This window comes from Carcharodon carcharias, chromosome 12 (genome assembly GCF_017639515.1).
Source record: "Carcharodon carcharias isolate sCarCar2 chromosome 12, sCarCar2.pri, whole genome shotgun sequence".
Lineage (NCBI taxonomy): Eukaryota > Metazoa > Chordata > Chondrichthyes > Lamniformes > Lamnidae > Carcharodon > Carcharodon carcharias.
In genome coordinates, this window is record NC_054478.1 from 13,988,089 (window position 1) to 14,001,541 (window position 13,453).

The following is a 13,453-nucleotide window of genomic DNA, read 5'->3' on the forward strand; positions in this document are numbered from 1 at the left end:
TTCTCCCAATTACACCGTTCCACCTTCCCATTTCGTCTTTGTAGCCATTTCCCACGTGTGCCTAAACATTAAACAACACTAGGCTATTCAGCTGAATGGGGAATCACATCAGAGCCTCATCCTGTCCTCAGGTGTCTGCAACGTCACCAAATGGCATTCAGGAATAGGAATCCTGCCTCACCTATTCTTTTCTTTTGTACCCCACCTCTCCTAAATATCTCCTAAGCCCAGGAGCAGAGAGACCCAATCTAATAAGTAGTGTTGCTATATTAGCAGAGCGGGGGTCAACTTGGGGATCTTCTGGTCTGCCAGGTTTAGTAACTGTCATGAAGCTATTATTGCATATATTATTGGAAAATAATTTTCTTTTAAAGTAGAGGTTTAGTCTGTGGGTGTGTCTTAAGTGGGTTAAAGCCAGCTGGTCTAGGTGTTTATTGATGTGTAGTTTTGATATCTAAGAGAGATAGACATTTTTTGAATAGAGCATTCAAGCAATGGGGTGAAAACTACCACCTGGCTAGCAGATACCAAGTAATATGTTTATATTACTAATAAAATTGGTACAATGAAAGGGGTTTTATTGTTAAAAGATGGAGTTCAAAGAGGCTGGTGATACAGTGAGAATTTACATTCAATGAACGGTGCTAGGTATAACTCCAGCAGTGTTGTGTGTGCAGAGGAGAGGCAATGTGAGGTCAACAGCAGTTGTTAGCCTCCAACCGTCTCCACAGGAACCAAAGTGAAAAGAACCTAATTTCGCCTAAGGTGAAAATGCTTTGCCTGGTGTTTGGTTAAGTCTATGGGTTGCTGCTGCCTTAATGGAGATTAGTTTGGGAATTTGTAAAAAGTTACGATAGTAATTTGAAGTCATGTGTATATATATTTTAACCTGTGTTTAACCGAATAAATGTTTCATTTAGTTTAATGTAAAACCTCGAAAACTAGTGGTCTGATTCCTGAATTTAGAGTTGGATCTCAAACATAGCACTTAAAATTATAGGTTATGACAGTTGTTTAAAGTTTCCCTCTGGGATTTTTAAATAACTCAGCTTTAACAACTGCTTGGTCATAACGGTAACACACATTTTAGTAAACAGGAGAAAGAAAAGGCAACTGAATTGACAAGACTTGAAAATGGAGAAGATGAGGAAAGAATCCTTGGGGTGCAGTTCCACTGGGCAGCGCAAGGAGAGGAGGCTACTAAAGGGAGGAAAAATAGGCACACAGACAGCATAGCGACCTGCCCCTTCAGTTGTGTAACCACAATTGCCAGCTGGGATGAAAGTACCCTCTGCTCTTGGTTTGGGCAATTCAAGGTGCATCTATCATCTATCCAGCTACCTCCCTCCCCCATCACTGCCAGTTCCATTGACTGGAAACCCATTCAAGGGATCAAGGTGTAAGCTGCTCTGGAATGTGTCTTCCTACAAGATGCAAGCATGAAGCGTGGCTGGAAGGGCTTTCCATTCCTGGGACACCAGGACAGGGGAGGTGGCACCTGTACAAGCCGGATGGGATGCACCTGAACATAGCTGGGACTGAGTTCCTTGCTAGTTTTGCTAGTGTTGTTGGGAAAGCTTTAAACTAATTCGGCAAGGTTGTGGGAACCAAGAGAAAATAATAGAGAGGAATACCGCGATGCACAAAATGCTGGGAGGGACAGGTAGCACTAGAATAGAGAATAGTAAGTTAATAGGTGAAGTCAGGGTGAGGGGAAAAAAAACATCTAAATCAGGGTTACTATGCATATGTGTGACTGAACGGAGTTTAGTAATACGATTGGGGATTTACAGGCACAGAAATATGATGTTGTAGCGATAACCGAGACCTGGCTCAAGGAAGGGCAGAACTCGGTGTTCAGAAAAGATAGGAAAGGAAGGAAAGAAGGAGGGGTGGTGGTATTGGTTAAGGAGAACATTGCAGTGCTGGAGAAAGAGGATGCCCCAGAGCATTCAAGGACAAAATCAATTTGGTTAGAGCTAAGGAACAAAAAGGTGCAATTACATTGCTCAGTGTAGTCTATAGACCACCAACTAGTGAGAAAGATGTAGAAGAATAAATCTGCAGGGAAATTGCAGAGAGATGCAAGCATTATAGAGTAGTTATAATGGGTGACTTTAATTACCCAAACGTAGACTGGGACAGTGGCAGTGTAAAGGGCAAAGAGGGGAAAAAATTCCTAGAAAAAATTCCAGAAAATTTTCTACAGCAGTATGTGTCCAATCCAACAAGAAAAGACGCACTGTTGGGCCTGGTTCTTGCAAATGAGCTGGTCCAAGTGGATGAAGTGTCAGTGGGGGAGCAATTAGCAGATAGTGATCATTGTATTGTATGTTTTAGGATGATAATAGAAAAGGACAATAGGCAATCCAGGGTGAGAATAATTAACTGGGCGAGAGCCAATTTCGATCGGGCAAGAATGGAGCTGGGCCAGATAGACTGGAACGAAAGATTGGCAGGAAAATCTGTAACTGAACAATGGGCTACCTTCAAAAAAGAATTGGTTCAGGCACATTCAAGGTATATTCCATTGAAAGGGAATGGTAGGGCAAACAAATCCAGAGCTCCCTGGATGGAAAAGGGGATAGAAATTAAGATAAAGAAGAAAAAGTGAGCTTATGACAGATGTAGAAAATACAACCGAGAGCCAAGAGGAATACAAAGATTTAGAGGGGAGGTGAAAAAGCATATTTGAGAAGCGAAGAGGGATTATAGGAAAAGACTGGCAGTCAACATAAAGGGGAATCCCAAAGTCTCCAAAGGCACATAAATAGTAAAAAGGTGGTAAAAGGAGGCGTAGGGCCAATAAGGGACCTAAAAGAGAATTTACACATGGGCAAAGGGGTCATGGCTGAGGTATTAAATGAATAATTTGCATCCGCCTTTACCAAGGAAGTAGATGGTACCCAGGCCATGGTGACATTCGAGGAAACTGTCACTAGAAGGGTTGAAAATCGATAAGAAGGGAATGATCAACAGACTGTCGGTACTTAAAGTTGACAAAGAACCAGGACCAGGCAAGATGCATCCAAGGATATTGAAGGAAGTGAGAGTAGAAATTGCAGGAGCACTCTCCATAATTTTTCAGTCTTCCCTGGACTCAGGGGAGGAGCCCAAGGACTGGAGAATTGCAAACATTTTGCCCTCATTCAAAAAATGTTGTAAGGATAAGCCCAGCAATTACAAACCAGTCAGTTTAACTTCAGTGGTGGGCAAGATTCCAGAAACAATTATTCGGGATAGAATTAGCCGTCACGTGGGAAAATATGGGTTGATAAGGAAGAGCCAGCATGGGTTTCTAAAGGGGAAATGGTGTTTAGCTAACTTGGAGTTTTTTGAAGAGGTAACAGAAAACGTCGATGAGGGTAATGCTGTTGATGTGGTGTACATGGGCTTGCAAAAGGCATTTGATGCCGTAACACACAACAGACTTGAGAAAAGTTATTGCTCATAGAATAAAAGGGACAGTAGCAACATGGATACAAAATTGGCTGAAAAATAGGAAGCAGAGAGTAATGGTCAATGGGCATTTTTCGGGGTGGAGGAAGGTTTGTAGTGGCGTTCCCCAGGGGTTGCTGCTGGGGCCCTTGCTTTTCCTGATATATATTAATGTTCTAGGTCTTGGTGTGCAGGGGACAATTTCAAAGTCTGCGGATGATACGAAGCTTGGGAGTATTGTAAACTGCGAAGAGGACAGTGTAGAACTTCAAAAGGACATAGACAAGTTGGTAGAGTGGGCAGATAGATGTCAGATGAAGTTCAATGCAGAGAAGTGTGAGGTGATGCATTTTGGTAGGAAGAGCATAGACAGACAATATAAGGGGTGAAATTTTGAAAGGGGTGCAGGAGCAGAAATACCTGGGCGTACATGTGCATAGGTCGCTGAAGGTGGCAGGACAGGTGGAGAGCAGTTAATAAAGAATATAGTAGCTTTATTAATAGGGGCATTGAGTATAAGAGCAAGGAGGTTATGCTGAATTTATACAAGGCACTCGTTAGACCTCAACTGGAGTATTGTACACAATTCTGGATGCCACATTACTGGAAGGATGTGAACACATTGGAGAGTGCACAGAAGATGTTTACAAGAATGGCTCCAGAGATGAGAACTTCAGTTAAGAAGATAGATTGGAGAGGTTGGTATTGTTCTCTTTGGAGAGAAGGCGGCTAAGATGAGATTTGATAGAGATGCTCAAAATCATGAGGGAGCTGGACAGAGTAGATAGTCAGAAGCTGTTCCCACTCGTAAAAGGATCAAGAACAAGTGGGCACAGATTTAAAGTGATTTGCGAAAGAAGAAAATGTGACATGAGAAAAAACTTTTGCATACAAGTGGTTCAGGTCTGGAATGCACTGACTGGAAGTGTGGTAAAGGTAGGTGTCCTGCCTTGAATTGGAACATGCGTGAAATACAAGAAACATCAAAAGCCCATGTAGCTTTGAAAGTTAACCCTGTGTAAGCCATATTCTAGTCCAAAGTAATAATATAATTTGAACTAAATCACATATTAAGGAAGTAGCCAACAAAAAGGGAACAAGTTACTGGAAGCAAGAATTCTAGAGGGAGCTGTAAAGTGAATAGAACATTTGTACAGAGTTAACTTGAGGTTGAAGGATGAAACTTACACAGTCAGCTCAATGTTTGGCTGCAGGGTAAACAAGGCACAGGGCTAGTTTGCAGGAGAAGAAACTACAATTTATTGTTCTCACTAGAGCAACAGAGATTGAGGGGCGACTTGTTAGAAGTTTACAAAATTATGAGTGGCATGGACAGAGTAGATAGTCAGAAGCTTTTTCCCAGGGTGGAAGAGTCAATTACTAGGGGACATAGATTTAAGGTAAGAGGAGAAAACTATAAAGGTGATGTGCGGGGCATGTTTTTTACGCAGAGGGTAGTTCGCTGCCAGAGGAGGTGGTGGAAGCAGGTACGATAGTGGGGTTTAAGAGGCAGCTTGACAAATACATGAATAGGATGGGAATAGAGGGATACGGACCCCGGAAGTGCAAAATGTTTTTTAGTTAACGGGCAATATGATCGGCGCAGGCTTGGAGGGCCAAAGGGCCCGTTCTTGTGCTGTACTTTTCTTTGTTCTTTGTTCTTAATTCAAGGAAGGTTGTATTATTACTATACAAAGTTTTAGTCAGATCCCATCTGAAGTATTGTGTGAACTTCTTACAAGAATCATAGGAAGGATACGTTTCCCATTATAGATATATTATTGCAGTTACACATCAAGGAAGTTCAGATATCTTTAATTACTTCTTTGGGTTGATAAATGTAAATGAAGGAGTTAGAATTTAATGCGCAAATAGAAATAGCAATGATAAATCAAAATTACCCTTGAAGAGTTGATGAGATACTAAGAAGCAACAATGCGCCTGGTTCTGCATGCTTCCATTTTAAAGGAATTGGCAATGGAAATCTCAAAACCTGGTCGATGTTAAAGGGAAATAAATTGGCTGAATGTGCCAATGGACTGAAGCAAGACAAATGTGAAGCCAAATTATTTCTGAAATAGACCAGCGAGTGTGTAAAATAATAGAAAGCATTCTAAAAGAGTAAACAAAAGAACATTGGTTTTACAGGCGGCACACTTGCTGACAAATTTTCTGCAGTTCCTCAAGAACCAAAGAGTTTGCAGGCAAGGAGATTGTGACAGATCAAAAATACGTTGGCTTTAGCCAAGTCTGAAATTACCATAAGGATTAGTTTAAATAAAAACACAAAATGCTGGAAAAACTCAGGTCTGGCAGCATCTGTGGGGAGAGAAAGAGAGTTAACGTTTCGACTCCATATGACTTCTTCAAAGCTAAAGAGTAGTAGAAATGTGATGGATTTTATACTGTTCACGGTCTGAAGTTGATGAACTCAATGTTAAGTCTGGAATGCTGCAAAGTGCTGAATGGGAAGATGAGGTACAATTCGGCCAGTTTGCATCGGACTTCACTGGAATATTGCAGCAGGCCAAGAATTAGTTTACAAGACAGAAAGCCACGGAATGGGGGAAACTTTCCAAGTGGATAAGTAACTGGTTGAGTCATGGGCTAACATGAGTTAGTTTCTAAGGGAACAGCATGAATGTTAATAGGTGGTTGCACAGGAATAGGAGGCCTTTAAGTACCTGAGCCCATTATAAAGGAATGGGGAGAACATTCAAACCCCACACCCCCGGCCCTCCAAAGTCCCCACCACCAAGCCCACTATGCAGAAAGAGGAGACCATTTGGCACCCCCCCACCACCACCAGCAGCACTTCCCTTGCTACACAGGAACAGAAGAATGTCATTCACCCCCTTGATCCTGCTGCAGAGGAACAAGAGAAGGACATCCAGCCCCTCAAGCCTGTTACATAGGAACAGGATAAGCATACAGCTGACAAGCCTGTTATATAAAAACAGCAGTCGGCCATTCAATACATCGAGCTTGTTCCAGCATTCAACTGGATCACAGCTGATTTGTATCTCATCTCCATTTACCTGGCTTTGCTTCATACCCCTTGATGCCCTTATCTTTCTAAAATAAATCTTAGTGCTGATTGTTTTAACTGACAATCAAGAAAATTCCAGATTTCCACTAAGCTGTGTGTGAAAAAGTGTTTCCTAAAGCAGACTAGCACTAATTTTACCGTTACCCTTTGTTCTGGATTCTCCACCAGATGAAATACTTTCTCTGCAGCTAATTGATAAAATTCCTTAATAATTTTAATCACGTTGATTACATCACCCCTCAATCTGCTATTATGTCTGCTTCACCTCATCTGCTGCTGAAGCCCTCATCCATTCCGCTGTTGCTTCAAGACTTAAGTATTCCAATGTGCTCCCTGGTCAATTTCCCATCTTCCAACACTCCATATACTTAAACTCAGCCAAAGCTCTGCTGCCCATATCCTAACTCTTGCCAAGCCCCATTTACCCATCTCCCCCATGCTCATGGACCTACATTGGTTCCCAAGCAGGTAACATCTTGATTTTAAAATTCTCAAACTTGCTTTCAAGTCCCTCCAAGACCTCCTCCCTCCCTACCTCTGTGATTGCCTCAAGACCTACAAAGCAGCACCGCCGCCACCCACCCCCCCCCCAACCCAAATCCCCCGGAGATATGCTGTCCCTTGCTCATTCCCGAGCTCCATCACTGTGCCACTGACAGTTGTGCCTTTGGTTGCCTAGGCCCCAGGCTCCAGCATATCCTTCCTAAACCCCTCTGCCTCACTTACCTCCTTTAAGAAACTCCTTAAACCTCTCGCTTTGACCAAACTTTTGGTCATCTGCTCTAATATCTCTTTACGTGATTCTGTATCAGTTTTTGTATGATAAGCACTTTGAGACATTTTACTATGTTAAAGGCTCTGTATAAGTACAAATTGCTGTTCCATATCAATAATTATATGGGTCAGTTACTCTACTCCCCATGAGCAGTCAGTCAGATAGAGCTGGGTGTCGAGCATCCACAGAGCCAAGTTCTGTGACAAATCTGCAATGCCAATTCTGACATCAGATATTATTTTGATGATTACAAACATCACGCCAAGGTTAAAACACGGCTAATCAGCTAATGTTTGTTGTCTTCTAACACTACATCTTACAGTTCTAAGCTGTGAAACGCAAGAATCAAAATCGGGTACGTCATAACATATATAACGACAGAAACTTACACTTACATATGTCCTTAACATAGTAAAATGTCCCAGGGGATGACACAGGAGATATTACTGTAGAAATTACCTATTCATTGCAAAAATACTCATTTGGATCTTTCAACACCAGCAAAGGGTTTCCCACGCTGTAATTTTTGGTGAACCATCTCAACAGTCTCATTTCCAGCCCCCATCTTTCCATTCCCAAGCATCCTGTTTACTTACTAATCCAATTAGGGAAAAAGACAAGAAAATAAATGAATGGCCGTACCTCATTATTGGTGTAGTGCAGGCTCATCAGTTGACCAAAGGCAACCTTGGCTTTAGTGGCAATATCTTCGAGAAGGACTGGCCTGGGAAACTGAAGGATTCTGAATGGGGAGTGAGAAGAGAGGTTAGTCAATGAGTTTCTGCAACTAGCTGCACTCCTGGGACAGCTGAACCATCACAGCACCTAAAGCTACAGGCTGCGGTGCTCTCCATACTGCACAGCTGTAGATTTAATTAACTCCATTTCCCAAAGAGGATTTTATCTTGAAAGTCAGCAGCTCGTTTGCTTTTCAAAACTGATCAGGGCTTTCAAACAAAAAACGCTTCAGAAGTGATTACCCTTAGGAGAATTCCAGGCTCCTGTTGCCCTATCCAAAAGTACTGATGAAGCAATCCCGAATTAAAACATTTTCTTAACCTTGCATTTTATGTTCAAGATGAAGGATGTTAGAAATGTGAAATTCTCCATAATTCTCCATGTCAATTAAGAAAATTCTGCTAAGAACAGAACAATGTTTTCTGACTGTAAGGATTTCACACCAAACATAGGTTCTGCAACATATTGATCTAAGAAACAATCCCTGATGCACTCAGCAAATTTGTCTTCCACGTTACCCCTGCCAATCTGATTTGTCCAGTCAACATGCAGATTAAAATCACCCATGACAATTGTAACACCCTTCTAACATGTCTCCATTATTTCCCGATTTATACTTTGGCCTACAGTGAGGCAACTCTTCAGGGGCCTATAGACGACTCCCACCTGCAACTTCTACCCATGGCTATTCCTTACTTACACCCAAACTGCTTCCACATCACGATCGATTGTACCTATATCCTTACTCACCACCGCACTGATACCTTCCTTTATTAACAAAGCTACCCCTCCTCCTTTTCCTTTTTGCCTACTTTTACACCAAGAACCCTTGAATATCGAGTTCCCAGTCTTGATCACCCTACAACCACATCTCTGTAATAGCTATCAAGTCATATTCATTTATTTCTATTTGTGCCATCAACTCATCTATTTTGTGACAAATGCTGCGTGCATTCAGATAAAAAGAGACTTAAGCTTTTACTTTTTACCATTATTACTCATTCAGGTTCTAATTTCTGTTGCACTCTTCTGCTTATATTTTCTGCCTCTTCCTGTCACACTTTGATTATCGCTCGCCTCTTCATTACCCTGCACCTCTGCTCTCTCGTTTCTTTTTGATTTTTTAAACTTCCCCACTAAGGCAGTATACTTCTGTTCTATTAGTTCCAAACTGAACACAAGCCCCACTCCGAAACGGAGGTCAGTACCCAATCCAGTGCACAATCCGATCCTGCAAATATACAGTTTAAGTAGTTCTTTACAGCAACACCCAGCTTCCACTTCACCAATACATTCGCTTTTCATAGCCTACACTAAACCAGTATCTCACGTTTTTCCTTAGAGGGGGTACAACGAAGGTTCATTAGATTGACTCCTAGGATGTGAGGGCTGTCCTAAGAGGAGAGACTGGGTACAATAGACCTATATCCTCTGGGGTTTAGAAGAATGACAAGTGATCTCATTAAAATGCATAAAATCTTCTCTGGCTTGGCAGGGTAGATGCTGAGAGGCTATTTCCCCAGGCTGGAGGACCTAGAACATGGGGTCATCTTCTCAGGATAAGCGATTACCCATTTAGAACTAACATATGTAAAAATATTTCTTCACACAGAAAATCGTGGATGCTCAATCGTTGAGTATATTCAAGGCTAAGTTCAATCAGTTATACATTCTAAGGGAATTAAGAGATTATGGGGATAGTGTAGGGAGGTGAGGTGAAATACAACATCAGCTATAACTTTACTGAATGGTAGAGAGGAATTCCACACCTGCTTAAGTTTTTGTGTTGTTCTCCTGGGCTGCCCCTAGCCCTGGATCTGGTTTCTCTGTTCATCTTTCACCCAATCACTGTTTTCTCCCCCTGAATATTTCCATGTCTTTATGCTGCAATCTCCTTTACTCGGAGCTCCTCTATTTCTCAATCTGTCCCTCAATCCATCTGTTCCTGATGTCCCACAATCTACCTTCTGCTCAGCTAAGGTTCTCTATCCCTTGGATCTCTGGCTAATGATCTCTACCAATTTTCACAGTATCTGTCTTTGTCTTTTGTGCTCCTCCTCTCCCATCACCTTACATTTCCTCGACCACTGAATCCTTATAATAGCACAGGCCATGAAAGCAAGTGAGACTATCAGGCAATAGTGTAATATATTCAACGGATCCTGTCTATTCTTCTTTAGGCAAAGAGGCCAGAACTGCACACAGTGCTTCAGGTGTGGTCTCACCAAAGGTCCATACAATTGCAGCAAGACTTCCTTACTCTTATATTCCAACCCTACCGCAGTAAAGGCTAGAATACCATTTGATTTCTTCATTGCTTGCTGTACCTGCATGTTTTGTGATTTGTGTGCAAGTGAGAGAGAAAGAGCAGTCAGGGTAGATGCAGAGTGTAGACTTGAGAGATACCAGGGAAGTAAAAAGGCAAACATTCAGACGATATGGAGACACACAGACATGATGGTCACATGGAGAGAAACCAGGCCAGAAGGACACAGAAATCTTATGGGCATAGATTCAAACATTAGTCACAAACAGAAGAGGAGGAAGACAAGGATCAGTGAGATTTACTGCAACAACAAAAACATTTCCAAGAGAAAACACATCTTCAAAAAAGAAAATGACACTAACAGAGCTCTCAGTAACACAAACATTAGGTGAGTAGAGGTTACTGTAATCTTCATGTTACATATTAAAAGTGGAGGTGAGGTGATGTTTTATGACTATACATCAAGATCTTAATAGAAATCAATTATCAAGGCCATATTCATGTCTCCCACTATGCTTTTAATAAATAATAGGCAAAAAATAGTTTTAAAGTAATTGGCATTACTAAAGATGTTAACCAAACTGTTGATGGTATCCATCCATCTCGGGAGACGATGAACTGTGCTCAGTGTGTATGTCGGTTCTGGATTGAATATCGTCTGTTGTAAACTGTAGAGGCTGACTCTTCCACAGCCGGCACAGATTAATATTGTTAACCCAAGGCTGGCCAATATCTTTTCCTTCCGGCAGGTTCTCTTTACCACCATATGGTCAATTCTCTTGTCATCTGCTTTTTCCATGACCTTCCTGACTGCTTGCCTCCAGGCGCTCCAGTCAGGAGTAAGGATCTTCCATGCATCAACTCCGATCCCAGTCAACTTGAGCTCTCGCTTGCAGACGTGGGCAACCTGTTGGTCTCATGCCAATGGTAAGCTCACCATACAGCATGTCACCCATACAGCTCAATAGGCTCACCACTGATTTAAGAGAGTAAACGTGCTGGGGATCCCTGTACAATGTGTACTTCCATATTCAGCACACTGTCTTGCAAAAAGATGCCCAATATTTGTCTGAGGCAATGGAAGTGGAAGCTATCCAGCCGCTTTTCTTGGCTTGCATAAGCAGTCCATGCTTTGCTAATGCAAAGAAGGTTTCTGAGAACACAAGCCTGGTACACACAGAGCTTTGTATTTTCGGTTCGTTTGCTGTTGGTCCACACTCGACTTCTCAACTTTGACATGACAGCTGCGGCCTTGGCAATCCTGGCACTGATTTCGGCATCAGAGGACAGGTTGCCAGTTATTGTCGATCCAAGGTATGTGAAGCTATCAACGGCTTCCAGAGTGAGGTTGTCAATGTTGATCAAAGGTGGAGTCTCTATGTCCTGGCCCATAACTTTGGTCTTCCTGATGCTGATTGGCAGTCCAAGCTCCTTGCAGACCTGGAAGAACCAATCTACAAGCTGTTGCAAGTGAACTTCAGTGCTGTTATGATATGGCAGGTGGTATTTGCCAGGCTGACCAAATCCCAAAGGGAAACTTGGTCAGGCTATAACAAGTCAGTTGCAATTTGTATTTATTATGAGAGGTATACGTACTGAAGTCACAAGTAAAGATTCCACTACCACTTAGATTTTAAATATTAAAGTAAAACATTTATTAAAAGAAAACTTAAATGCATAAGATTACAGTTACACAGTTAAATTTAGTCTTGTAACATTTGCCAAAAGAATTCTACTTTGCTAGACTCACAAATAAACACCCTTTTCCAGGCAATATAGATTCTTAATCTATAGAACATCCAGTAATATTACCATAAAGCACCCACTGCCGTTATAAGAGAGGTATTTCACGAGTGCTTCTCTTCCTCTCACTTAACAATGGAAATCCAAGGCTTGTAACAAAACCTTGCTTTCTGGGGCAACCAAACACTTTTCTGGGGTAGCTAGAAGCTGCTTCCTTCACAGGACTGTGCTCGCACAGCACTCTCTTCAAGATCACACGGCCACACACACACCTCATACAGCTTTCAATCTTTCCTTAAATACATTTCTTCCCCTTTCATCTTTACCCATTGTTCTTAATTGACTTTTGGAAATTACCTTTCCCAGAATCCAAAAATCTTTCATGTTGGCAGTAGGGCCACCACTTTCAGGAAAAACAAACTTAATAACTTTGCTTTATTCCTTTATGATCTTTACCAGTTGTAAAACTTCCTTTTCACTCTTTGAAATTCAACAGCTAAAAGTTCAACCCCTCATTTATCTCCTAATGCAAATTCCTATACTTGTTGTATTTACTTGTATCCCATCTTAGCTTGTCCATTTCCACTTCAAAAATGCCTGCTTTACACCTAACCCTTCGATGATTTAAACCTTGCAGACTGTCTTCAGTCTAAGTCGTCACACGCACGTACAATCTGGGATGACAGAGTGGCGTCATCAGTAAACAGCAACTCACGAACCAGGACTTTGATATAAAACAAAAAGTGTTAACCAAATCGGGACCTGATTTTTTTTTAAAAAGTGCAACATCCTCAAAGAATTGAGTTCAGGATATGCAATGGTCTCGACTTTAAAAAAAATAAACAGACTTTGCCTTTAAACACAAGAAAATTGAGGGATTGATATTATGAAAAGAAGTCTAACTTTCATTCAGACACAAAAAATCAAGACTTGCAAATTGAAGAAAACACTGACTTTGATATTAAAACATTAGTCTCTCTGGAGAGAAAATAAATCGTGTTTTTAAAATAAGAAAGCAAAGCCCCCATCCAATGAAACACTCTGGCTGACTCCTCCCCTCACCCCAATATCGATACTCTGGTTATAAACTCCCCTGCCCCCACTACACCATTTTTAGACTCTCCTTAACAAATGAATTTTCCTCAGCTAATCCCCAAATCCCTTTATTTCCTTTCCATCACCTCTGTTCACATCTCCTCTTCGCTCTCCATTCCCCGCCATCCCTCACTTTGCCACTTACTCCACCTCAGCATCCCTGACCCATCTTTCTTCCTGTTGCCCCACCTTTATTTCTGCCCACATCACTTCCTCTCACGCTACTTTACTCAAAGGTAGCTACCTGGCTTTGGTGATTCAGGTACCACACGAGGAGACAGCAACAAGTTTATCCCAGTTTTGAAACAAAGTTCAGCATCTGCAGCAACTAATATATGCTACTTCGCTG

General features: G+C 41.7%; 1 protein-coding gene across 3 annotated transcripts in view; it reads right to left on the bottom strand.

Moving 5' to 3' along the window:
• Nucleotides 1–13,453, bottom strand: part of map3k2 (mitogen-activated protein kinase kinase kinase 2) — a 121,397-nt gene that overhangs the window by 59,250 nt on the left and 48,694 nt on the right. For all 3 annotated transcript variants that reach the window (XM_041201386.1, XM_041201387.1, XM_041201384.1), the window contains one exon: nt 7,905–8,004. In XM_041201386.1, the coding sequence (XP_041057320.1) occupies nt 7,905–8,004 (100 nt within the window). The remainder of the gene's footprint in view (nt 1–7,904; nt 8,005–13,453) is intronic.